This window comes from Aspergillus neoniger, assembly GCF_003184625.1.
Source record: "Aspergillus neoniger CBS 115656 unplaced genomic scaffold BO87scaffold_21, whole genome shotgun sequence".
Lineage (NCBI taxonomy): Eukaryota > Fungi > Ascomycota > Eurotiomycetes > Eurotiales > Aspergillaceae > Aspergillus > Aspergillus neoniger.
Window position 1 is genome coordinate 424,344 of NW_020291149.1, and position 22,571 is coordinate 446,914.

Consider the following 22,571-nt stretch of genomic DNA (forward strand, 5'->3'; position numbering starts at 1 on the left):
TTCGATTGAAAAGTAGGGATGGACAGATGAAGCACACTCACTTACTCCCTCCACACACACACGCACACACTGTGGAAGGCAGCCCAGCCCAGCCCGCACCCCCTGGTTTACTGATTACGTGCCCGCCCAATGCAGGAATGACCCTCGTCAATAAAAAATGACAAATGATAGCTACAGATCTTCCATCTCTCAAGCCATGTACGCAGTAGATACATCTGGCTTGCATTATGGCTGCCAACGTCAGAATTCCTCCGGGAAAACGGTGGCTGGGGCTATGATAACCAACGACTACTAACTAAACCAACGATCCGGTGTCTCGACTCGATTCCTCAAACTCGAGAACTGACATTCGATACAACAACAGAATCAAATTGAGTGGTATATTATCTCCTTAACAGTAACATACTAGATAGTAGCAGCCCATCCCGCCTTTCCAGTGGATTTTGCACTGATGATCACCAGTAATGCCAACGTCACATCATCATCCCCATCCCCCCTCAAAAACCAACTTCCTCCTTGCCCTGACGCAATAGGTACTACTCACAAGGTAGGGAGTTTCCCACCACCCACGATGTATCAGGTCACCTGCAAAGCGAATCAATCCAATCATTGCGCATATTACCTGACGATAGGCGGGAGAATCACAACCCATCCCCAGCCCTAGCCAGGGATGAACATTCTGTATGTTGCAGCAGAAAAGATACTTACTACACTTGACGTCGTCCCGAATCGAATCGATTCAATTCAATTCAATTCGTTTCATTTCAACACCATGGACAATTTCTGTATTCCCAATACCGGGCCACCAAACATACCCCCCGTAATATTGCAAAGCAAAGCCCCAGGCACAAAAAAACACCCACCTCTCTCCTCGGAGTTAACCAACAGTACTTCCTAAATGAAGTAATACTACGGAGTAATAACTTAACTTATCATTTTTATGAACACAATTACTTAATTAATCAATCAATTATCCCTGACTCAGCGGATCCCACGGAAAGGAAAGAAACCACAACCAGCAGAGGGGGGCAAAAAAAATGGACCTGGAAAGTTGACCTGAGTGGGCGCAATTTGCTATTTTTGGGCCGGAGGGGAGGGGGGAGGGAGGACCCGGTCGGGTGCTAAAAAGTAAGTATGGAAGGAAGTAATCTACTGGCTTTCTAGTCGAATGAGCTTCCGGCTTCCGTCCACGCTTCGGTATCGAATAGTAAGTAGTAATTCCTATCTAGTATTTACTTCAGTTACTTAGATTGGGAGTGACCTCATCCGAGTTCCCAGTCCACCCACCGGTCGGTCCACTTCTTTCTTTCTAGCACATACTAAGCACACCCACGGATGCATACATTAAGCTTAAATATGACTGTTTTCGAGCTACCATGTATACTATATAGACTATAGATATCTATATACTAGCGTACATATTTAGTTCTTTGATTTGCGCTAGTTGCGAATCTTCTTGCGCATCATTGGGGATCGTTCCTTCGACTTGATATAGTTGTTGACGAATACTACGCCACTGGCAGGGTATACTTCAGGATGTCTCTACCAGGAGACTACGAATTCGCTACACTGCATCTCAACTCAATTGAAGAAATGGACAAGCAGTTTCATTGCATAACGTCACACCTGTCCTTAGACAAGTGTCCCAAAAAGAAACATAAGAGTTTAGCACAACATATCCCGGTGCAAGATCCATCGCAAGACGCCAACCCTACCGACACTGAAAACGAAAGTGTAAACAATCCACGGCATATCCCAGAAACAGTTCCCCCATTGATCAAAAGGTGGCCAAGGAACAAAAAAATAAAGAAATAAAAAAAATTACAGCAGAAGAGACAAAGGGAATATAGCTCGAGAAAGATCATCCGAGGCACACATCACCGACTAGGAGGAGCCGGGTTCAAGTGGTCTCTGACAACACGGTCTCAGGCGCCCACAGATTTAAGCAGCAGTCTCCTTTGCAGCCTTCTTAGTGGTCTTCTTGGTGGCCTTCTCTGCAGGCTTAGCCGTCGTCTTAGTCACCCGGCCACTCTTGGTGGTTTTGAGGACCTTGGGCTTGTCGACAACGGCAGGAGCCTGCTTCAAGATTAGTATACCCTGTCCGTCCGGGGTGAGAAGGCATGGGTCTACAACTTACAGTAGTGGAGGCCTTGCGAGGCTTGGCCGTGTTAGCCTTGGGCCGGCCAACAGGCTTCTTAGCAGTGGTGGTGGTGGCCTTCTTGGTGGTCTTGGGCTTCTCGGCCTTCTCAGTCTTCTCGGTCTTCTTGGCAGCAGGCTTCTTAGCAGTAGCAGCCTTGGTGGCAGTCTTCTATAGACGGCGTTAGTAATAACTCTCAAACAGTTCCAGATGTTGTTGATAGAGCCTTACCTTAGCAGCAGGCTTGGGGGCAGCTTCCTTCTTGGCAAGCTTCACGGGTCCGGACGGGCCTGGTTGACGACGCGTCAGTTGACACTCCCCATCAAAAATCAAGACGGAAAGATGAAAGACGCGAACGGCGACAGTCAAGACACGGCCTTCCGTGTCAAGAGCATCGAATGCCGTTGCGACCTAAAAAGGGAATAATGCGCGCGATGGATTAACTTACCCTTGGGCTGAAGGAACTCGCCCTTCTCAACACCAGCCTTGATGGCCTTGTTGAACTGGCTGTCAAAGGCGTTGGTGGAGGCAGAAGCAATCTTGTTGTTCGCCTGAACATATTTCTTGATCGACTGGCGGCTACAGTCGAGGAGAAACAAGACGAGTCAGCCGAGATCGCGACCTGGACAGGGTGGTAGGTTGCCACGTCGCCAGCGAACGGGACCCTGCATCGGGCGGGGGAGAAGAAACACGAAACAACTTACCTGCTACCATTGCGCTCTTTCAGCTGTTGCGAAAGAAGTCAGCGACCCATTTGGGAGGAGAAACAAGCAGGAGCCCGATGGGGCGTTGGGACAATTAAGCACCGTGTAGACGTGTCACGGTCGGAGATCCCGCCCAGCGCCCGTCATCCCAACGCGCACCGGGAACAGCGTGATTAACTCACATTCAGGATAGCATCCTTGATCATATCTATATTCATGGAATCAGCAGTCATTCGCGACAAAAATGATATTAATTTCAATGCTACGCGATGGGGTGGTGGTGAAAGATCAGTCAAAACATACCACGGTAGGAAGCGTGGCTCGAGCCGGACTTCTTGGTGGTGGTGGTACCGGTGGTGGAAGTCTTCTTGGGAGGCATGATGAAGGTGGGATGGGTGTGGGTTATTTGAGATGAAATAAAAGGTAGATGATGAGGAGTGATGGACAAGGGAGATGAACCAGATGATTTGCAGAAGCAAGGTTGTTTGGTGGGATGGAAGCAAAGAAGAAGAAAAGCAGTCGACGACGGAAGGGGTGGAAGGCCGCGGGGCATCCGCGCTTTATAGGGCAGCGGGTGTTGACACAGGATCAACTCGACAATCGAGCACAACACGTCAGGTCGCCCTTCTCCTCTTTTTTTTTTCCCTCATTCCTTTTTTTAAATTTTTTCTCTCCTCGTCTCATTTTGCGTGTGAGATTTATCTGTGTATTTGCCTCGGTTGTGTAGTGGCTTAAATTAATTTGGTTTTATCATATCAATGTTCGTGTAGGTCTTCTTGTAGATTGTCTATGCATTCCTTCTGGGCCGAGTTGCTGCTTCCTACTACTATTTCTTGACGCGCATGATCCAGCAATGATTCCTACGCGTGCTCGCTTCTCCTCCATTTCCCCCCTTTCCTCTGAGTATTCTAAAGCTAAAAGTTGCTCCAAGCACTTCTCCAGTGGCGCTACTATGACCTTACCACCTTAGATTATTTTTATCTATTAAAGTTGTTTGTGAAACCCGCAATCATTCTGATCCCAACATCAGGCGTCCCCGTTGTGATTGATGCTTTTCGCAACCACCACACCATCTCCAGTCGCATTCACACCACACCCAACAATTCATATTTCTAATTAAATAAAGAGCATGCTCGAATTTGCCACAGACTTATTATTCACTACATCTACAAATAATCCTAAAATACGTAGTCAACCCCTGATTCTAACCCCAAAAACCCCGAGGACTCCAGATCACATCCATCCGTGTCCGCCCGATTACTTCTGCTGCAGTCCGATCAAGCTCCCGGATCAACTCCCAACTTACACGCGATGATCATAAGAAAAATAGAACCGATTTGACGCCTCTCTTTCCCCTTGCATCAATCACATTCATTGGTCTTTTACGTCTGGGGCGCAAAACTATGAATGGAACGGCTGGGGGGGTAGGGTGGACAAGAGGCGTTCATGTTTCACTTTGTTCTGATTTCCCTCGTGCGGAGAGGCTCTGGGGTCACGAGGTAACAAGATGATGTTATGGATTTGACTTTTGGGGGAAATTGGGGGGTGGTAGACCCAGCTTTGAGAACTAGCGTATCCAGTGAGCTTGTGAGTGAAAGTGAAAGGTCCTGGGGAAATCCGGGCCTATGATCGACCATTCTTTGCTCTGTGATCCAGAGCTCCATTGACTTTGATCCCGTGGTTACATCGGCTTGGCGGTTGCTCGCGGTTCGATGGATTGGAAGTAGATATATGTTTTCTCTTGGTAGTCCTTGTACCACCTGCTATGATTTATTTCATTGGCTTTCGCGGAGGTATCTCTCTTTGGAATAGGTTGTTCGTCCGGGGTTGTTGCGTAGACTTGATATCTAGAAGTGATGGTTGATATCAGCGGCGGGCCGGTTGATCGTTTGATGCCATGCGCCGACGCCGGATCACGAGCCCAGATAAGAGGACAACTTTCTTTCTTGATCCTCGTCCCAAACCACGGTATATATGGGTCTATTCCACATGGTAGCTTAATCTCTGGTGTCTAGAATAATTCAGGTACTGAAATTGAATATGACAGCGAATGGATAACTGGTTAAGCTTGAGGAATGCTTGGCGAGAGAGTATCAGGGTCCCCTTCGGCTTCAGCATCCGTGATCTACTTCACTCCCGTCCACAACGGCTTTCGCCCACTTGCTTACTTTATTGCTATGCGTTATTTTTCTTGCTATTAGCGATGGTCTGGGATCTGTGAATATGTGGATTCTCATTTTATTGGTCAGTACGTAGCGTTGTGAATCCTGTTAGTCGATGTCAATCACACATCACATTATATATTTCCTACTAGTAGTAGTTTCCCCTCATCCGAGAGGCTAGAATACTTAGTACTACTATCACTACGCCACCAAAAGGATAAAATCACCCAATAATATTATTTAATAGAACCCATCAGAGAAAGCTATTCACAAAACACATTATACCCCATACTGATAATCCCATCTACACAGGTAAACGGGCAGAACCAATGCTCCCATTAACGCGCGTTGAACCTGCATAGTAGGGTAGGGTACGGAGTACTAAGCAGTAGTAGTAGAGCGGACAGTCGCGTGACCCCACACCACCCACTCCCCAAGAGCAATCAATCGTACGACCGTTACACACCATAAAAAATAAAAAGGCTAAATACTAATAGTAGCGCACAATATACTTCTAATACTACATGAAGCTGGGATACAATCCTACAGAACTCTATTAAAAATGGAGCAGAAGAAAAAGGGGCGCACGCAATGCGATGCGTCTCACCGAGTCCCAGGTTCCTCCCGATTTACATAGTACAACAAAACCTTGATTTGAATCATGTACGACTTCCAGTCGGGTTGAACGCCATTCCTCCAAGCCTAGAACAAGTGTAAACATGTCAGGCAACAAAGTTTCAGTTTGCTGCGGAGTTATTAGCTGCCTTATCTATCTATAGTGTGTGTTGGTTATTGCTTTTCTAGTCCTTTCGTTTCTAGACAGCAAAAAAGAATCTTCCACGTCGTAGGTATATACGTGGCATGCTGAACTCGTGCATATTCATCATCCATCCATTTATCCCGCCGGTTGGAACGCCTCTCGCCTGAAGTAACTAGTTACACATGATTGATTGCTGCATGTTGTGAATGAATAAACCCGGGAACGCCTCTAGACACCATGAGTTCTGGAAGAACTCAGTGAACATTTTATAGGCCGACGTGTGGTGTCGGTCAATGTGTCGCTGCTTTTTTCTGGTCGTTATCCAACAACCAATTGGGACAAAAAATTATGCCTGGTATTTAACCAGCACCGCGGGGCCGTGACTTGGCCTCTTTCTTGGCTTTGGCATCTTCCTTCTTCTTCTTTTTCTGCTCTTGGATTTTCTCGTCGTGTTTGCGCTTCAGGCTCGCCTTCTCTTCATCCGTGCGGGCGACCGGCTTGAAGAATCCCTCTAAGCGGGACTGTTGAGCAGACTTCAAGTTCTTTTGCAAGCGAGCAGCGCCGTTCTTGACGCGGTCTTCGTTGAACCCCTTGTCTTTGACCAGGAAGTCTACTAGACCGGGCACGTCGGGCGCTTCCCATTTGAAATCGCATTCGGGGTCATTGGCGTCCCGCACGTCGGGGTTCAAAAAGAGCTCTCTCGCATCCTCGTAGGGCCAATCCTCAGGAACGACAAACTTCTTCTTCGGGTCGCTCTCCATAAACTCAAGCACCTTCTCCAGGCTTCCGTGGTCACGGATTAGCTTCAGCGCCGTGTTGGGTCCGACCTTGGGGATCGGCTCAAGGTAATCGCAACCCAGCAAGATACAAAGATCAATGAACTATATCACATAAATAAGCATCCTCGAGATATGATTAAAGAAATAAATTCAAGGACATACCTGCTTGCGGTCCATACCAAGCCCCTCCAGCGCACGGTTCAAATGGATCTCCTGAATGGGTTCCTTCCTCTGTTCACTGAACGTAAGGTGGCGCAAGAGAATTGGCGTCTCAAAGCATAGTGTGTCCATATCCTCCGAAGCAGCTGCATAGACTTTTCCAGCGCGCGCGAGAACCGCGCACTGCGCCTCGGCTTCCGTGGGGGCATCGATGTACGGAATGCCCATCAACTTCAAAAGCTTCTTACATTCTGCATTGTGCTCTCTGGTGACTCGTACTGTACGTCGCGAGAATTTCTCAACATCCTCTGCCGTACCGGTTTCCTTGGCCTCCTCGTGAGCCTCGGTGGCTTCGCTCTTCCGAGCGAATCGCTTGGCTAGTTCGCCGGACTTGAGCTTCGGGGGAGCTCCATCAAAAACGTACAGAGGCTTGATGCCATTGTCGACCATGCGCAGAGTGCGGTAGAACATGCCCATCAAATGCGACGTTGTCTCTCCGGTGTCGCTCATGAGCTGCTGACCTTCGGAACGGACCGCAATGAGGAAACTGTAAATACTCATGGAACTGTATGGCAGTTAGCGAATGCAAGCAATGCGATAATGCGGGCAACGGCAGCTTACGCATCCTAGAAATTCAATTTCGTCAGCTCTGTCTGAAACGAGAACAGCTTGCTCACTGAGAGCCACCGCGAAGAGGGTAGGAGTGCTTGACATACTATAGCAACCTTTCGGCCAAAGTGGTTCTTAATGTCCCCTGCCTTGATGGCATCTGGGGCATTTTCTGAAATCACCTGATACAGCTCTGAGCGTGGTCAGCTCCCATGAGCTCCTGAGGATGGAGAATGCGCTGCGACAGAGCGGTCTTGTGGTGGGGTGATATTAATTGAGAATACTCACGTTTAATACCCATATTGAGATCTTCACTACTATCCAAAACCAGGTGAGGTACAAACTCTCAGTCACCGCAAGCAGTTGGAAGGGAATGGCAGGCAGAAATCAGAGGAGAGCCGCGACAGTGACGCGCCGCGGAGAGCTACGCGACATGCGTCATTTATAGACCCGGTTAGGCTTAGCGGCAGCCAGGCAGCTCTCTTCCACGTGACAGACATCCGCCCCGCGGTGGAAAGTTCCCCGGCCCCTCTTACATAAGAACAATCAGGCTGCAAGGCCACCAGGCCCCACCCGGCGAGGCCCCGTGCAGAACCCAAAGCAGTAAGGCGCCGTTTGTTATCGGGCCTGGCCGTCTCGGACTCTCGGTCGAGCAGGCAAATCGCAGCTCTCGGAAACGCAACCGCCGGCATTTGCAATGTCCACCCCCAGACCCCTCTCTCCTCTCCTCTCCTAGGATTGTTCCTGTGCCGCTGGCCCTCTCGTGGTGGATATAGCCCGGAATTATCCCCACTCTCACGCGAGCTACATGATTTGCCTATGACGATGCGTCTTGCATTGGCATCATGAAGCGAAGTCGTCTTCATTTCGAGTCCAACGGTGATGCCTCCTCTGCCGCCTCTCCCCAGAGTACCCGCCCACAGTATACCCCGGAAAATGACTCACAGCAGAGCCCGAGGCATGTCCCCAAGATCTCGCGCAGAATCAGAGCTTGTACGGAATGCAAGCGCCATAAGGTCCGCTGTGATATGAATGCGGGGGACACCGTTTGTCACAGATGTCGTCGCATGGGCCTGGAATGTGTTGTCAACAAAAGCCTCCAGACGTTGCTGGATGATGAGACAGAGTAACTATACCACTCTTTTTGTTTTCATTTGCATAGCTTGCAGGAGACCCAGTGACTGACTATCTCTGGTGTATTCTAGATGGAAGGCCACAATAGAGCTCGCAATGGCAGACCTACTACGAAAGGCCCAGCTACCCGATCTTTCATATTATCAAACTAATGGAAAGGCATCAGAGCCACTGTCAAAGAAAAGAGACCGCCAGGATTCTACAGTGTCGACGGAAGGCACGCCTCTTGGGACGGATCATGATGTTGGAGCAGAGCGTCTTGAGAGCAGCGCGCAGAGAGTAGCACCCGAGCCCAGAACATCCGAAACCACCTTCCAACAGCCTTCACAATACGCCCTAGACAGGGAAGAGAATGGAACCTCATCGCTGGTCACGGCTCCGATGGGGAGTCTGTACGAAGTGACACAGTTGAGCGATATTCAGACAACTTCACCGGGAAGGCATCATGCACCAGATCGGGCTCTTGTCACCGATTTCGTTTCGCGGGGAGTAGTGGATTTGCACGAGGCGGAGGAGCTTTTCTCCTACTTTGATCAAGTACTTAGCCGTTATCTTTGGGATGGGATATTGCTGGACCACAAAGACCTGACCTCTGTGAGGAACTCTTCCTCGATGCTCTCCGCCGCCATTCTCGCTGTCACAGCCCTGCATTTGCCCAAGAAAGAACGCACATTCGATGTTTGCTATACGGAGTTTGCTAGGTTAGCATCAGAATCAATGCTAGACAGACACCACACCCTGGATGATCTGCGCGCATTATGTATAGGCGCCTTTTGGCTTGCAGACGTAAGCTGGAAGCTGTCTGGGTATGCAGTGCGGATTGCCACGGAGCGCAACCTGCATCAGTCTTACCGGAAAGCAACACAAGGCTCTCCAGAGCATATAGAACAAGCTAGGCTGTGGTATCTTCTTTATGTACGTCTCAACGCGACCGATTGTAGCCCTGGTGGGCTTCGTGCAACGAGACTGACTGGCCTAGACCCTAGAGCATCACTTCTCCATCGCCTACGGACGACCCCCGATAATCCACGAGGACCAGAGCATCAAGAATCACAATACTTTCACCCATGCCCCTAACGTGCAACAAGGTGACCTGCGTCTACACAGCCAGGTCGACCTGTTTATCATTCTTACCCGAATATACCACGCCTTTGGACCCGATGTCGACTTGGAGGTTCCCGACAGCGAATTTTCTACCATTGATAAATATGACGCCGACCTTGACAACTGGCGGATAGCCTGGTATCCGCGTTTGGGTACGTTTTCTGTTCCTCAGTATATTGTCTAGGTGCACATTTCGCTAATGTGGCTCGACAAGCAGTCGGGAGTCGATATGTCGGTGCATATCCTTACAGAGCGGTTAATCTGCATTATCATTTTTCACGATTGCAGTTGAATTCGGTTGCTTTGCGGACCTATCACTCTTCGATATCGACACGACCTATGTCTGCTGAGCGAAAGAAGCGCGCGAATATAGCCATACAGTCCGCCATAGACACACTTCGGGTGGTCCTTGATGAACCCGATATACAGAGAGCTCTGGTTGGCGTCCCATTGTACCTCCACAGTATGATCACTTTTGCCGCCGTATTCCTACTGAAGATTGCGGCCAAGGGCTGCTCGAGCAGCATCCCCAACAACCAAGGCCAGCAGAATTCCATTTCTTCAGCCGGCCTGCACATTGATGTCGCGTACGTGCGGGAGCTGGTCGGGCGGATTGTTAATATGATGGTCTCGTGCAGTAAGCGTGCAAGCGAGCACCATCTCAGCCACCATATAGCCCGTGGCTTAAAGAAGATGCTCACGGGGTTGGAGGAATGGGAGAAAAGGAATCTTGGTAATTCCCAGTCTTTGACACAAAATTCTCATGATGCTCTGCCCATGTTCAAACCGGTTGTTATCCCCGGGGCTCAGCCCCTTGGAGAGCGGGACACGATACTGAACCCCCCTCCTCCATTGCTGGGAGTCGCTCCCTTGTCTGCTGAGAGAGGAAATAGCTTCGACTCGGATGCGACACAGGTGAAGGCCCAGACAGGCCTCTCGGAAGGGTCGGTGGACCCTATGATGGCTGATCTTTGGGGCTTTGATGAGGATTACTTCCCGACCGGGGTGTTTGATTTTCTTCAGTCCCAGATGCCTGCTTGAGCATACCGTATGGAGCAGCGTGTTTCAGTCTTTACTGAGGACTATATAAGTCGAAGCACCAGTTGTTTACCATGGTGTATATAGTATTCAAAATACAATCCAGAAACGAGTCAGTCGGCTTTGACGTTGTATGGTAGCTTGCCGGCTACCATTCCCCGTTACATCTGGTCAATGCATCAGCCTTTTCCTAACAATAATCAGTCTTAAGGTCTGGACACAGAAGTCCACTTAATCGACTCAAAAGTAGGCTCTCCATCAAATTGGACTGGCAATTGCTGCATCTTGATACTAGATAACGAACAATACGGACAATAATGTAGGGTAGACGAAGTATTCCTCGTAGATTACCGTCCTTGAACCCAGTGTATACATGCACGATCTGTTGAGTTGAATGCCGGACAAACGAGATATCCGCCTGGGCTCTATCTATACAAGCTCGAGGAGGGCCGGTTATTGGGCGCCAACGCCGACGGAACGGGCTGCAAGCCGAGCTCGGCCGCGGAAGAGTGTCCCCGCGGCTCGGTTGGGGAGTTGGAAGTTCAATGATCATGAAGCATATAAGGAGCATATCTACTGCTGGAGTCTGTTTTATAATCCAGTAAAGTATCAATCAGTTTGGTATATTGCTAGAGTGATCCCTAGTGTAAGTTTTAATGCTCGCATGAATCTTTCCCGACGGATTGCCGAGGTTGGGGGAAACCGAGACACCGAAAGTTGTGCCTGGATGAATGTCTCCCCGCAACAACCTCCGAACCATCTATCCCTTGGCTGTCGCATCCCCAGACATTTGGTCACTCCAATTAATATTGTCTTGGTTACAGATACATCTCACTTATTCATAATCTTACTAGCGCCTACAATCTCACATCATGAACCCATCCAGCTTCCGCACGGCTTCGCGCCACCTCCACCGCCTGTGTCGAGCACCCGCAACTTCGCGCAATGCTTCGGTCCGTGGATACGCTACGACTTTCAACTGGGAGGATCCTTTGGTCGCTTCGGAGTTGTACACAGAGGAGGAATTGGCTATTCAAGACACAGCTAGGCAGTACTGCCAGGAACGCCTGCTACCCCGAGTTCTAGGTACGGCCGCCACTCCTTACGGCGACGAGGGAAATACTCATGTGGTGGATCATGGCTAATATGTGCGCGCATACTAGATGCCTACCGGAACGAGAACTATGACCGCCAGATTCTGACCGAGATGGGCGAACTCGGCCTTCTTGGCGCAAACATTGAAGGGTATGGTTGCGCCGGCGCAAGTACCGTGGCCTCCGGTCTGATCACGAAGGAAGTCGAGCGTGTGGACTCGGGTTACCGTTCAGGAATGTCTGTGCAGAGCTCTCTAGCTATGACAGCAATCCATGATTTTGGTACACAGGAGCTGAAGGACCGCTTCCTCCCCGAGCTGGCAAAGGGAAAACTGGCTGGATGCTTTGGTCTCACTGAGCCCAACCACGGCTCTGACCCTGGCTCCATGGAGACAGTCGCCCGGGAGCACCCTACCAAGAAGGGATACTACTTGCTCTCTGGCACCAAGACCTGGATCACCAACTCCCCTATCTCCGACATCATGATCGTCTGGGCTAAGCTGCAGACCACGGGCAAGATTCGTGGATTCGTCGTCGAACGCAGTCAATGCCCGCCGGGTACTCTGGAGACGCCCGCCATCAAGAACAAGACTGCCCTGCGCGCTTCTATCACTGGTATGATCCAGATGGATGACTGCCCTGTTCCCGCGGAGAACATGTTCCCCGAGGTTCAAGGGCTCGCTGGTCCCTTCACCTGCCTTAACAGCGCTCGTCTGGGAATTGCCTTTGGAGCTATGGGTGCGCTCGAAGATTGCCTGAACCGTGCCCGCACGTATGCGCTCGAGCGCAAGCAGTTCAAGGGTAACCCGCTGGCGAAGTACCAGCTCATTCAGAAGAAGCTGGCAGATGCGGCTACGGATGCTGCGTATGGCATACTGGCTGCGACACAGGTTGCCCGGCTTAAGGATGCCGGAAAGTGCACACCGGAGATGATCTCGATGGTCAAGAGACAGAACTGTGACCGTGCTCTGGCTAACTCGAGAATGTATGCCCTCCACATGAGAACCTTTGGCAGGAAAGCAAGCTGATCCATCCTATTACAGTCTCCAAGAAGTGTTTGGCGGCAACGCAACGAGTGACGAGTACCATATCGCCCGGCATGTAGCGAACTTGTTCGTGGTGCAGACCTACGAGGGACAAAGTGACATTCATAGTAAGTATTATCGTATACCACAGAAGGCAACATCTGTTTCTTGTATGGATGGCGACTAACCAAAACCAGCCCTGATCCTCGGCCGCGCCATCACCGGCGTCCAGGCATTCGTCTAGACGAGCAGACACTTCCACCCCTAACTCATAGTTCATCTACCTACCTACCTGATGAAACCCTCACACATACATGTACATATACAACCACAAATATCCAAACACAGGGGCTATAATAACCCCAACCATACCCCATATCCCAAGCACTACCTACCCACAGAATATCTCTCATACATCTACCCCTAACAGTGTGAAACATAGTAATACTAAGTATGAATCGACCCTTTCCAGAAACAGTCTTCCCCATCACGTGAGAAACAAGTACCTAAGCCCATGCTGCGCCACGTGGCAAGGGCACCCGCAAACCGCACGGTATGTAACATGATTACAAACAGGAAGAGTTACTTAGTTATGTTACTTGGGTAAAGTTAGTCATAATCCTTAGGTGGTAATGACTTCGGGTTTGCCTCCCAATGAAAGATCCGGATCGATGGTGGAAGAATGACTACAAAGAAACTTAGTTGTAGATTTCAAGGTTTGGTGCAACTTCGGGAAGAAGAAAGTTTAAAGAATAGAATTATGTGTTTCACTTAATACGGAGTACTATTAAGAGGGGGTTGGTTGGTTGTTTGTTGCCGAAGAGGGGAGGTGTATGATCTATCTACTACATGTGTACGTAGTATGGATGTGGGGATGGAAAGGAAGTACAGTCAGTAGGGAAGAGTTTGATTAACTACAAAGTAGGGTAAGTAGTTTGCAACTTGCCGTTGCCACTGCCGCCGGGAAAGAAATGGATCTGATGGAAGATTCATTTTGTGGGGTGTTGGTTGGGTGGCACAGATATGAGTATCTATCTTGTTGTATAGTATAGTATATCTGCTAGAATAAGAGGGGTGCAGGATCGGTATACTACCTTAATATAAGTCGGAGTATCTTTTAGGAAGTCATATGCTTTGCCCGGTATGCATGCACTTGAAGTAGTCACTATCCCACAAGTACATAGATAGATAGACTAGTCATCTAACTGTAATAGCCTAATAGGTGAAGATGTGAGTGATAGATTACGAGTTATATTACAAGGGAGAAAAAAAAAGGCAAAAAAAAAGAGATCCATTATTCTTGATAATATTGACCCAGTCAACGGGCAGAACCAACATTGCAAATGGGCAAACAACGGTAGTACGTAGTACAAAGTGAGCGGACTGCCGGTAACCATTCAGCCTATCGGTTTTGTCCACCGTCCGATTGATACCCGTCTGGGAGGGACCCGAAATTGAAGGTGTGGCTGACAATGGAAGAAGGGAGGGAGGGGCGGTTGAGGTGGATATATTATCAGGGCTGACTTGGGAATGATGACGATGTTGGTGATGACGGGGAGTGCCGTGTGTCATTTAGATTATTCATAAGGGGAAAAAATAGCCTATATTTGGGTCTTCAACTATTGGATGATCAATATTGGAAAGAAGAGGAAGCAGCAAAATCGGCAGAAGCAGGATGATGCATCTAGAATGTCCGACTGGATTGGGAAATGACGATGGAAGGAGAGGGAGGGTGTGGCGCAACAGTGGCTGACGGACGCCTGACTAAGGCAAACCCGATTAAATAAGCCGAGTAATCAGTCGGTAATAACCGGTAAATACGGGTTCAGAGGGGCTGGTGACTGGGCTGGGTTGCCCGCCTTTCCCTTTCTCGCTCTTCCCGTCCACTGACTGACTTTCCCTCTTCTTTCTCTTCTCCTCTCTCTCTTCCTCTTCTCCTTCAGCCCAATTCCCCCTCTTCTTCCTGTTCGTCTTCCGACGTAATCAGCCCACGGTGAGTCTCTTCCTCCATTCCATCCTCAACCCCTCTCTACTTCCCCCTCCAGTCTAGTCGACTTTGCTAGTCGTCTTCTTCTTTGCCCCTGTTCGTCGTTGTCGTTGTTCTTCTCTTCTTACATATCTCGCCGTTGTGCTGACTGAGAAATCGTGTGCAGATTTCCACCTTCAAGTTCGATACCACTCGCTTTGCACTTTTAACCTAGGAGATCCTCTCCATTCTTTACACATCACACATTCGCCATGGCTCTCAAGAGAATTAACAAGGAACTCACTGACCTCGGCCGGTAAGACTTGTCCTCATCATCTTGTTTCCCCTCGCCTGCCTCTTTGCCGCCGCCTGGTGTTACACCCCACCACAGCCGCGGGGCGTTCGTCTACCCTCCGCCAGACAGCGCCTGTGTCATTACGCATTGCCAGGGCATGTATAGAAGTATGCTAACGTGGTTGTCTTCATTTTATAGTGATCCCCCCTCTTCTTGCTCTGCTGGTCCTTCCGGAGATGACCTGGTATGGTTTCACCCCTCCGACCCCTCGTTGCACACGGTCGCATTGCCGCTTTCGCCGACTGCGGCGGGGCAGTCCAACGCAGATTTGCCTCAGACCTCTTTATCAACGACATAATGCCTGAAATGAATACTGACAACGGTTTGCTGCACAGTTCCACTGGCAAGCAACTATCATGGGTCCTGTGAGTATACCCGGATTTCTTCTGTGACGTCCGGATGTAGCAAGTGTCTTTGTTCCTTTGTTGGGAGGACCTTGCGGCACCCAACGGCGTCTTCAGCCTTGCTATCTTGGAGTATCATTTGCTAACCCGACTTCCAGGGTGACTCCCCCTACTCAGGAGGTGTTTTCTTCCTGAACATCCACTTCCCCACCGACTACCCATTCAAGCCCCCGAAGGTCAACTTCACCACTCGGATCTACCACCCCAACATCAACGCCAACGGCAGCATCTGCCTTGACATCCTCAGAGACCAGTGGAGTCCTGCCCTCACAATCTCGAAGGGTATGTTCTCTGCCTACAGACGCTGTTTACGTATATACTGACTGTTGCAGTGCTACTTTCGATCTGCTCCATGCTCACAGACCCCAACCCCGACGACCCGTTGGTGCCGGAAATTGCTCACGTGTACAAGACGGACCGTCCCCGGTACGAAGCGACCGCGCGGGAATGGACTCGCAAATATGCCATCTGATCTTCGCAATTCAATTTCCACGGCCACCTTGGTCTTCCCAATCCGCTTCTGCGTCTTCTTTCACTCCGTTAGATCAGATCCGAAGCCTGGCGTACCGTGATCGTAGATCCTTTCCTTGTTATTCTCCGTGAACTATTTGCGTGTGTCTGGAATTCCGCGTTTACCCCCTTATTTTCGCTTTCTCCTTTTTATTTGCGGGGGAAATGTCATATCCAACGATCATTATGACCACTTCTCATTATGCATTCATGGCATTTTTTATTTTCACTCAATGGAGTCGGATAAATGTTACCTGATGAACATAAGGCCCCAGGAAGGGTGTGGTTCGATAATTCCTCGGGTCGGGGTTGAGGGGAGGATGCTGGGTACTGGTACGGTCGTGAGGCTGAAGCCTCTGGGTGGTGGAAATGGATAACTGGGGATGAGGAGAGGAGATGAGGGAAGTGAGGGTTGGTTAATTGGCGATGCTGCTGGTAAGGGATTTGGTGGCTTGTATTCTTCAGTAGGACCAATCAGTAGGAACCATTAGCAGGAACCAATTACCAGTGGATCGTGATACCATCAACTGTTGTAGATGCATAGTAGCCGGACTCAAACTGGCGGTGTAATCACAGTCTTTGATCCAGAGATCAAACGTCCGGTCACTCGAACAATATGATGCGAGTCTATACAACAGTGGCTTTTAAACCAGTATGTCTCCCCGACAAGGTGTTCAGTATCAACATGAATTACCATTTTATTGTACATCATATTATCATACTACAATACGTCTGAGCGCCTTTCTAGTAGTACGAACTACCTCATGTTATGTAAGTCACATTTTTACAGACCTTAGTTATAGTAGTTACTACTAAAGAAGGTTCTGGGTACTGAGTTAAAGCCTATCATAAACGGTACCTTGAACAGTTAGAGCGGTGAGGAGAGCGATTTCAGTCTGGATATTTTTATATTCGAGCGTAGAAATGGAGTCCTTTTTAGAACAATCGATATATTATCTCATCTTCGTGCCTGAGGCTAGTTCGGCGCATGCCATCCTTCCGCCGATCTTTTGGCGCTCGGCTTTGTTTGATGTCGTTCCTTCCTCATCCATCTCTCATCATCTGATTCAGCCTGCCTTATCTAATTGCGAGCCGGAGAAGATTCAGTAGAATTTCAATGGCGTTCATGTTGAGAGCCTTCACAAATAGCCTCCGGCGGACGCGACCGTCACCTAGGGAACTGTCCAGTAGCGTTGCGCATTGTCTCCCTACAGAAACCCCAATCGAGGAAGAGACCTTACCATATTATCAACCATCGCATTATTATCCAGTCAACATTGGCGATGTCTATAACACCAGATACGAAGTTGCGGGAAAGCTCGGATATGGGGCATACTCCACGAGTTGGCTGTGTCGAGATCTCCAGTGCGCAACTATTCCCCCATTCTCCAATTTGAGAAGGAGCTCTCTGACACCTTATCTATGGACGAAGAGTCAACAATAAATACACGGTACTGAAGGTCTCCACCTCATTGCCAGATTCTCCTACGGCGACGGATCGTGAATGGAGAGTGTATGAGCACTTAACTAGGGTTGATTCTTCTTCGCACCCAGGGCAATCACTGATCCGCGAGCTGTATGATTCGTTCGACCTCCAGGGCCCTGGAGGTACACATCGATGCCTGGTGCTGCAACCCATGACTATGACCCTCCTTGAGATGTTGAGATTGAATCCCAGGCCGTTTGACCTCCCTCTGCTTAAAATGACTGTCAAGCGGCTTTTATTAGCGCTTGATTTTTTGCACTCTGAGGCCGACGTTATTCATACTGGTACTGAAAGACCTTATGCCTCTTTGCGGACGTCTATGGTTTTGAGCTGACATGGACTTACTAACTAGACTTGAAGACGGACAATCTGATGCTCAGTCTGGAAGACAGCTCTATGCTGGCAGACTTCGCAACCGCGGAGTCTATAAACCCAAGCCCCCGCAAGATGATTGACCAGTCACGTATAATCTACACCAGTCGAAAGTTTCGCAAGCCGACTGGAGGTAAAAACTACGGACTGCCAATGTTATGCGATTTTGGCGAGGCAAGGATTGGCAAGACACAAGAGTCGGGACCTTTCGTTCAACCACATATCTATAGAGCGCCAGAGGTCATTTTCGAAATGCCTTGGGGAAGCGCCATCGATATCTGGAACCTTGCAGGCCTCGTAAGTTTAGCCCGCTACTCGCCGTTTCTTGCCGCTGCACTGCCTTCCTTGCTGATCCTGGGTTTAGATTTGGGACTTGTTCGAGGGGCAGCATCTATTCGGAGATATTTTCGATCCCAGAGGTGGTCATGATCCGTTCAAACACCTGGCCCTCATGGTAGCCTTGATTGGGCCACCGCCGAGCGAGTTTGTGCGGCGCAGCGAGACGACAGAGCAGTGCTTCGACTCCAGCGGTTAGTACCCGCTCCTCATTGCACACACTCCCCCTCACTTCTCAATTGACGCCGAGGCTGACATGGCTCTAGGTGGCTGGATTGCTCATGATGAAGCGCCAGTACCTGCAGTTTCACTCGATGTTCTGGAGAAGCGTCTTGCTGGTGACGAGAAAGAGTTATTTTTGGCGTTCATTACCTCTATGTTGAAGTGGATGCCAGAGGAACGCAAGACAGCCAAACAGCTGCTTGAACATCCTTTCTTGCTTTGACCGCCAGGAATATGGGCTCCTTTCAGGTCTCGGATATTCTAAGCGCGACGAGTTCCCTAAACTCCAGCGCAAGGCTAAGAATAGTAGTTACTGGGCAAGGAAAGGTATATAACATGGCCAAGTTCGCCTGTCTGTCCAATAACAATGTTCATTTCATATTCCAGCTACATCTCTTATATATCCTGTTTTGCATATTCTGACTATAATTCCTTCCATTGCTTGACCCATCTTCAATACTTGTTGGCATGTCTAGAATCATCCGCCGATTCATCTCTTACATCGGCAAGTGCTCGCTGAACGACTTCCCAAACCCAAGCCACGCGACTCTTGTTGATACCTACTGTAGCGATCAAGAGAAACGGGTGAGTAGGCTACTTGGCTCTTCTACTGTGATCTCATGCTAATTGTTGCAGGATCCTCGGATCAAGTATGCGAGCATTGAAGGAACCGAATTCCATACATCCCACAAAGACAAAACCGATCCCAAGCAGGTTCTTACCATCAAGTTCCTTGATGAATCGAAGAGGAGAGTAGGAACGGGACATCTGCACGAAGATGGTACCTCCAAGTTCCGTTACAAACAGAAGCCTCCTGCCGAGTCACAAGACGGCGGATTTGAGAAGACTTGATTCATACAGCCTCTATATGACGACACTTGATTATATGTATGCAAAGGATTGGCAGACGTAATTAAAATCATGATCTGCAGCCCTTATTCTTTGTTCAGGTTTTACATATACAATGTGTTTTTGGGAACGGTTGCGCTTATTATTGATGGAAGGTTTTTGATGCCGATATAGGAGCTATTGAAAGTCTTTCGTTCAATTTGGGAAGTCCTGTCATATTCTTGTACTGTTGTTGATTTCTGCTTTCTCGTTATGTAGTTTTGCTTAGTCTGTGTTACATAGTCTCTTACATCTAATACTGGCTACTCTTCATTACTTATGCAGCCTAGAAAGTGCACATGACACGCATTTATAGTATCTGGTGAATCACAAATGTATATTGCCTCGGCATAGAAGCCCAAGTACTAGTGCCTTATAACCCTTCCGCACCGAGAAGATTAATCCAAAAGCTAGCTGTGACTTGACAGCAACTGAAATATACTTAATAGCACTAATGCTTCAAAACTGGTCGCAGACCATAAATTCTTTTTAGAGGTTATTCGAGAAGAGCGAATGATGTGGATAGACAGATAGGGGATAAGTACTATGCTAAGCACAGCTTTAAAGAAAATTTTTGAGAGAGCAGATACTAGTAGATATATGGTGGTAGTACCTACATTTCATGGCAATGTTACGTATTCTTCAATGAGAGAGAGAGAGCTCTTTGTAGGACAGTCGGAACATATTACTTTTCCGAGCTACGCGATCAATGATAATGAATGCTGCTATCTGTTAGGATAAAAGAAAATTTAGAAGGTAGTCTTGCAGTCCTCCCTGTGGTATCTATGTGCATGCATCCTATCAAATCTCTTCGCCCTATCTAATGCAGATTGACACTGACCCCCCCCCGGATCGCTAGAGCAACAACTAATGTTCATGCAAGATAGAAAGATGTGAAATGCAGAGATTCAAACATTCTTATGCTGTACGTATAGTATAGTATATAATCGCAGATAAATGCCAACGAAATATATCTGAAGAACACGACCAACCCATTGAATAACATATAAATCAAACGCCAGGTTTCATGCTTTCCCCAAACCAATATGTAAAAATGTAGTAGTAGAGTAACAGTTGTGCCTCACATACAAGGTTTGTAATGCAAATATGATGGTGTAATTATCACAGCCATGTGAAGCTGCGTTCAAATAAGGAGAAAAGAAGAATGTAAAATGTGCAGAAGCTAAGCCACCTGGCTGGCAGTTCGGCGACTCACTTTCGAGGCAGCCTTGGACGGAGCGACACTGCCGCCACCACCACTACCACCAGCCTTCATGGTCCGCTGAGACGCTCTGGAGACGTTGGTAGAGACTTGGCTGACACTGTCGCTGGGCTTGACGGGCTCGTCGAACTTGGAGTGCTTCGACACCTTGGAAGGGCTCTTGGAAGCATGCGACCGGTGCGAGTAGGAGGACCGCCGGGAGTCGTCCACTTGACTGATCGAGTCGTCAGGAGTGACATGGCTCTGGACGTCGAGGTCGACGACACTCTCGGGAAGAGGAACCTCACGAGCGGAGACGCCCGATTTGGCACCGCTGCGGTAGGAGGCGAAAGAGGCAATGGATCCCTCAGGGAGAGGAACCTGGCGGGCAGTGCGGTTGGAAGAGGCGGTGCTGCCGGCTTGCGATCGGCTCACGGAGTGGTAGGAATGGTGCGAGGAGTGATGAGAGCTGTGGTGGGACTCTTGGTAGTTGGCCTTGGAGGGAGGCCGAACCGTGGCGGATGAGTAGACACTGCCACCATCCATCGCCCGCGACTTGTCCTCACGGAAGCTGCTGACCAGGGTGCTCTGGTAGCCACGGGAATCGGCCGGCGGGGCATACTCGATCGCCCGCAGGGGGATATCCTTGGTGGTGTACACGCTGCCCTCGGAGGCCCGACGGCCATTCTCATCGAGGTAGACGCTGCCACCGCGTGGAACAAACTCCGTGCCCTCGTAGATGGTGTCTGCGCGAGGGTTCTTCGAGGTAACACTGCGGGTGAGGCCCGGGCGGGCATCCGACCGAGAAGAATAAACGCTCCGCGGAGGAGGAGCCTCGATGGCCTTGTAGCCAGGGTATTCTTCCTGAGCTTGGGAGGGTGCTTGGGACGGGGAGAGCATCTGGACAATGTCCCGGGGCGAATACTGCGGGGGAGGGGTACTGCCGTCGGAATGTTGTTCTGAGGAGTCGGACTTGGTCATGGCATATGCGAGTGCAGCGCCAGCAGCAGCGCCAATCAGGGTACCGACAATGGTCTTGGCCGTCTTACCATCGTCAGTCTTCTGCTGAGTGGTGGTGTGAGTCGTGTGGTGCACAATATACGTGGGCGACGGGGCCGGCTGCATCTCGCGAGGCTGCTGGGATTCACGGCTAACGCTGATGGTGGACGGCGCGCGCTCGTACGGGGGAGGCGCTCTGTCCACGGCCGTCGAGGACCTGGAAACGTACGAGCGAGCTTCAGACTTGGGAGGCGCAACGCTCTCGGGACGGATGGAGCTGGCCTTGCTGCTCGCCTTCGATACAACCGAGCCGTTCTCGAGCAAAGCCAGGGCTGGCCTAGTGAGCTCAGACCTGGCTTCAGATCTGGCTTCCGACTTGGCCACGGACTTGGCCACGGACCGGACCTCTGAGCGGGCTGATGAGATGCTAGGGCGGTATACTGCCTCAATGCTGTTGCCATCAAAGTCGATGACGGCGGCGCTGTAGTAACCAGAGTCGGAGTCGCGTTGCTTAGGCTCGCCATGAATCTTGCCTCCTGCCTTGAGGGCATTGATAAAGAAGGTGCTCACAGCATCCTTGGATGCTGCAGGGAAGGCGACATGAGCGGCACCTGCAGGTACGCTGCAAGGTCACAGTTAGTTCTCGTAACACGAATCAAAGTAGCATTGACGGAAACATACCCTGGTTTTTGTTCCGTGATCCAGAAATCTGCGGGCTCGCCGGTCTTTTGACCGAAACCAATGTAGTCATCGTGACGTCCAATGAATTGGTACCCCAGAGGTTGTAGGCAGGAAAGAAAGAAAGATGTGGAGGTAGGCAGGTGAGCAACCGTCAGGGTGAGGTGAGAGACGGGCATGTCTGTGTGGACTCGCTGGGTATATCCCTTTGCGAGTCGTGGTATAGAGAGGTGAAGTCAGGGGAAGAAAAAAGAGGTATGGAGGGGGAGCAGCGAGACAAGATAAATAGTAGATCTCAGATGGAGAGAGATCCACCAACAGGAGAGATCAAAAAGTCGATTGCAGACTCAGAAGCGAGTAAGAGAACAGGAGGATATATATACACCAAGACTGGAGAGGTAGATAGGAGAGACCCATGAAATCATGAGGGAGGAATGGAGAGAAGCCGG

At 49.6% G+C, this 22,571-nt stretch overlaps 9 protein-coding genes across 9 annotated transcripts; 5 read left to right on the forward strand and 4 right to left on the reverse strand.

Moving 5' to 3' along the window:
* Positions 1-1,560: 1,560 nt before the first annotated feature.
* Positions 1,561-2,218, reverse strand: BO87DRAFT_93353 (uncharacterized protein). The gene is made up of 2 exons (XM_025629680.1): positions 2,138-2,218; positions 1,561-1,989 (listed from the first exon to the last, which is right to left on the reverse strand). Exon 2 carries the CDS (start codon positions 1,863-1,865, stop codon positions 1,608-1,610), a length of 258 nt encoding a protein of 85 aa, XP_025478576.1. The 5' UTR covers positions 1,866-1,989; positions 2,138-2,218; the 3' UTR covers positions 1,561-1,607.
* On the reverse strand, positions 1,942-3,220 carry BO87DRAFT_387842 (histone H1/H5 family protein; the record flags this gene model as incomplete). Its single annotated transcript, XM_025624834.1, has 7 exons — positions 1,942-2,076; positions 2,138-2,308; positions 2,369-2,427; positions 2,586-2,716; positions 2,842-2,864; positions 3,024-3,049; positions 3,145-3,220. 7 exons carry the CDS (start codon positions 3,218-3,220, stop codon positions 1,942-1,944), a joined length of 621 nt encoding a protein of 206 aa, XP_025478577.1.
* A 2,509-nt stretch (positions 3,221-5,729) lies between these two features.
* fen1 (multifunctional nuclease RAD27) lies at positions 5,730-7,715 on the reverse strand. Its single transcript, XM_025623619.1, has 5 exons — positions 7,599-7,715; positions 7,418-7,503; positions 7,323-7,327; positions 6,705-7,266; positions 5,730-6,644 (listed from the first exon to the last, which is right to left on the reverse strand). The coding sequence occupies exons 1-5, from the start codon at positions 7,609-7,611 to the stop codon at positions 6,123-6,125; spliced, it is 1,188 nt and encodes a 395-aa protein (XP_025478578.1). The 5' UTR covers positions 7,612-7,715; the 3' UTR covers positions 5,730-6,122.
* Positions 7,716-7,814: 99 nt separating this feature from the next.
* Positions 7,815-10,746, forward strand: BO87DRAFT_460131 (Zn(II)2Cys6 transcription factor). Its single transcript, XM_025628997.1, has 4 exons — positions 7,815-8,436; positions 8,516-9,359; positions 9,424-9,700; positions 9,766-10,746. The coding sequence occupies exons 1-4, from the start codon at positions 8,156-8,158 to the stop codon at positions 10,587-10,589; spliced, it is 2,226 nt and encodes a 741-aa protein (XP_025478579.1). The 5' UTR covers positions 7,815-8,155; the 3' UTR covers positions 10,590-10,746.
* A 468-nt stretch (positions 10,747-11,214) lies between these two features.
* BO87DRAFT_361576 (acyl-CoA dehydrogenase) lies at positions 11,215-13,101 on the forward strand. Its single transcript, XM_025621593.1, has 4 exons — positions 11,215-11,672; positions 11,750-12,665; positions 12,724-12,833; positions 12,903-13,101. Exons 1-4 carry the CDS (start codon positions 11,459-11,461, stop codon positions 12,947-12,949), a joined length of 1,287 nt encoding a protein of 428 aa, XP_025478580.1. The 5' UTR covers positions 11,215-11,458; the 3' UTR covers positions 12,950-13,101.
* A 1,432-nt stretch (positions 13,102-14,533) lies between these two features.
* BO87DRAFT_93464 (putative ubiquitin conjugating enzyme (UbcD)) lies at positions 14,534-16,198 on the forward strand. Its single transcript, XM_025629681.1, has 6 exons — positions 14,534-14,698; positions 14,859-14,987; positions 15,165-15,210; positions 15,362-15,391; positions 15,529-15,712; positions 15,763-16,198. The coding sequence occupies exons 2-6, from the start codon at positions 14,944-14,946 to the stop codon at positions 15,900-15,902; spliced, it is 444 nt and encodes a 147-aa protein (XP_025478581.1). The 5' UTR covers positions 14,534-14,698; positions 14,859-14,943; the 3' UTR covers positions 15,903-16,198.
* Positions 16,199-17,057: 859 nt separating this feature from the next.
* BO87DRAFT_311429 (putative protein kinase) lies at positions 17,058-18,579 on the forward strand (the record flags this gene model as incomplete). Its single annotated transcript, XM_025619538.1, has 5 exons — positions 17,058-17,305; positions 17,373-17,710; positions 17,779-18,095; positions 18,163-18,328; positions 18,401-18,579. The coding sequence occupies 5 exons, from the start codon at positions 17,058-17,060 to the stop codon at positions 18,577-18,579; spliced, it is 1,248 nt and encodes a 415-aa protein (XP_025478582.1).
* Positions 18,580-18,824: 245 nt separating this feature from the next.
* Positions 18,825-19,208, forward strand: BO87DRAFT_427208 (uncharacterized protein; the record flags this gene model as incomplete). The annotated part of the gene is made up of 2 exons (XM_025627394.1): positions 18,825-18,941; positions 18,993-19,208. The coding sequence occupies 2 exons, from the start codon at positions 18,825-18,827 to the stop codon at positions 19,206-19,208; spliced, it is 333 nt and encodes a 110-aa protein (XP_025478583.1).
* A 1,024-nt stretch (positions 19,209-20,232) lies between these two features.
* BO87DRAFT_93641 (VOC family protein) lies at positions 20,233-22,465 on the reverse strand. The gene is made up of 2 exons (XM_025629682.1): positions 22,126-22,465; positions 20,233-22,066 (listed from the first exon to the last, which is right to left on the reverse strand). Exons 1-2 carry the CDS (start codon positions 22,299-22,301, stop codon positions 20,428-20,430), a joined length of 1,815 nt encoding a protein of 604 aa, XP_025478584.1. The 5' UTR covers positions 22,302-22,465; the 3' UTR covers positions 20,233-20,427.
* Between the last annotated feature and the right edge of the window lie 106 nt (positions 22,466-22,571).

Bases quoted from the DNA above. Each gene is read 5' to 3' on its own strand.
- BO87DRAFT_93353 (XM_025629680.1), bottom strand. From the start codon at position 1,865: ATGATCTTTCTCGAGCTATATTCCCTTTGTCTCTTCTGCTGTAATTTT.
- fen1 (XM_025623619.1), bottom strand. The intron at 6,645-6,704 runs GTATGTCCTTGA...TATGTGATATAG, and splicing joins TTGGTATGGACCGCAAGCAG to TTCATTGATCTTTGTATCTT.
- BO87DRAFT_460131 (XM_025628997.1), top strand. From the start codon at position 8,156: ATGAAGCGAAGTCGTCTTCATTTCGAGTCCAACGGTGATGCCTCCTCT. The intron at 8,437-8,515 runs GTAACTATACCA...GGTGTATTCTAG, and splicing joins TTGCTGGATGATGAGACAGA to ATGGAAGGCCACAATAGAGC. The intron at 9,701-9,765 runs GTACGTTTTCTG...CTCGACAAGCAG, and splicing joins AGCCTGGTATCCGCGTTTGG to TCGGGAGTCGATATGTCGGT.
- BO87DRAFT_361576 (XM_025621593.1), top strand. From the start codon at position 11,459: ATGAACCCATCCAGCTTCCGCACGGCTTCGCGCCACCTCCACCGCCTG. The intron at 11,673-11,749 runs GTACGGCCGCCA...CGCGCATACTAG, and splicing joins CCTGCTACCCCGAGTTCTAG to ATGCCTACCGGAACGAGAAC. The intron at 12,666-12,723 runs GTATGCCCTCCA...ATCCTATTACAG, and splicing joins GCTCTGGCTAACTCGAGAAT to TCTCCAAGAAGTGTTTGGCG.
- BO87DRAFT_93464 (XM_025629681.1), top strand. From the start codon at position 14,944: ATGGCTCTCAAGAGAATTAACAAGGAACTCACTGACCTCGGCCG. The intron at 15,211-15,361 runs GTATGGTTTCAC...TTTGCTGCACAG, and splicing joins GTCCTTCCGGAGATGACCTG to TTCCACTGGCAAGCAACTAT. The intron at 15,392-15,528 runs GTGAGTATACCC...CCCGACTTCCAG, and splicing joins AAGCAACTATCATGGGTCCT to GGTGACTCCCCCTACTCAGG.
- BO87DRAFT_93641 (XM_025629682.1), bottom strand. From the start codon at position 22,301: ATGCCCGTCTCTCACCTCACCCTGACGGTTGCTCACCTGCCTACCTCC. The intron at 22,067-22,125 runs GTATGTTTCCGT...GTGACCTTGCAG, and splicing joins ATCACGGAACAAAAACCAGG to CGTACCTGCAGGTGCCGCTC.